At 43.5% G+C, this 1,558-nt stretch overlaps 1 protein-coding gene across 1 annotated transcript; it reads right to left on the minus strand.

Moving 5' to 3' along the window:
* Positions 1-340: 340 nt before the first annotated feature.
* On the minus strand, positions 341-1,259 carry LOC137202824 (olfactory receptor 8S1-like). The gene is given in 2 exon segments (XM_067698649.1): positions 341-1,030; positions 1,032-1,259. Coding segments are annotated over 2 exon segments (918 nt in total).
* Positions 1,260-1,558: the final 299 nt, after the last annotated feature.

Consider the following 1,558-nt stretch of genomic DNA (forward strand, 5'->3'; position numbering starts at 1 on the left):
CTCTCTGGGACCACATTGAACACACGGAGTTTAGTTACTGGAAGAATGGTAAAGATAGCCTAAGCAGACAATGTCTACCATATTGTGTGTAATAAATTAAATATTTTTGCAAGAAAAATTGCTAGACAAAATGTTTATCTATCCACCTTCCTCTGATTAGGACTGAACTGGTATCATTCCAGAAACTAACTTCAACTTTTCTTAAGTATTTTCAAGAAAAGAGGTACAGCATCGTGCAGATCCTTATATCAGAGAATTCTCCTTAATATGCAGGCACTATTTATTGCAATTCTACCCAATTTCCTCATCATTCTGATTTTTTAATCTATGATTTGAAACACTAGGAACATTTCCTCAACATTTTTCTCACAGCTGCCTTCACCTCCTTGTTCTTCAGGCTGTAGAAGAGAGGATTCAGCAGGGGGGTGATCACACTATACTGCAAGGAGCAGATGAACTCTTGAGTGGATCCTGAATTTGGCATGAGATAGCGGAGTAAACCTGAGCCATAAAAGAAGCTCACTGCAGTGAGGTGGGAGGAACAGGTGGAGAAGGCCTTGCTTCTGCCTTCAGTTGAGCTGATGCTCAGGATGGTGAACAAAATGCAAACATAGGAGAAAAATATCAAGAGGAAATTTCCAAAGAAATGCAGGAGGCTGGAGCAGAGCAAGGCAGTAAAGCTTGCAGACACATCGGAACAAGACAAAGGGTAGAGAGAGGGCAGCTCACAGCTGAAGTGGTGAATATTTTGAGCCTCACAGAAGTCTAAATTGAGAGCTACAAGGATATTGATGAGAGCATCCGTGAAAGCCAAGCCCCATGAGCCCCACACCAGCCCCATACACAGCTTTCTGTTCATCATCTGGCCGTACAGCAGAGGAGAACTGATGGCAACATAGCGGTCATAGGCCATGACAGCAAGTAGGCAGGATTCAGTGCCTCCAGTGGCAAACACAAAGAAGACCTGAGCCATGCAGCCCTCGAATGAGATGGTTTTCTTCTCAGACAGGAGGTTCTCCAACAGCTTGGGGCACAGTGACAGAAGAGTGGCAGAGATCCAGGAAGGACAATTGTCCCAGGAAAAAGTACATGGGGTTGTGGAGCTGGGAATCCACCCTTATCACCAGCAGCAGCATCAGGTTCCCCATAAGGGTCAGGATATAAATAACAAAGAACAGCACAAAGAGCAGAGCCTGGATTTGGGGGTCAGCAGACAGCCCGAGGAGGATGAACTCAGAGACAACACTGTGGTTTCTCATTGCCTTCAGTACTTTCTTTGGAATGCAAGAAAAAAATCAGGTGAAGTCTCTTCTGATGCCTGACAAATACCCAAGTGTTTTAACCCGCTCCATTCACGAAGTTTCATGCCTACTCAAAAATGTACGTTCAGCAATTATACTCCAATAAAGTTGTTAAAAAAAATGTACGTTCTGAAATGATAAACTTCCCTAAGTCTCTAGATTTACCGAAACCTGCAATAATCTTTTCTGTGGGATCCCAACACTAGATCAACTCCCTCTCCACCTTTACTGTTCTTTCTTTGATGTCTTAGAGTTTA

The sequence above is a fragment of the Pseudorca crassidens genome, chromosome 11, assembly GCF_039906515.1.
Source record: "Pseudorca crassidens isolate mPseCra1 chromosome 11, mPseCra1.hap1, whole genome shotgun sequence".
Lineage (NCBI taxonomy): Eukaryota > Metazoa > Chordata > Mammalia > Artiodactyla > Delphinidae > Pseudorca > Pseudorca crassidens.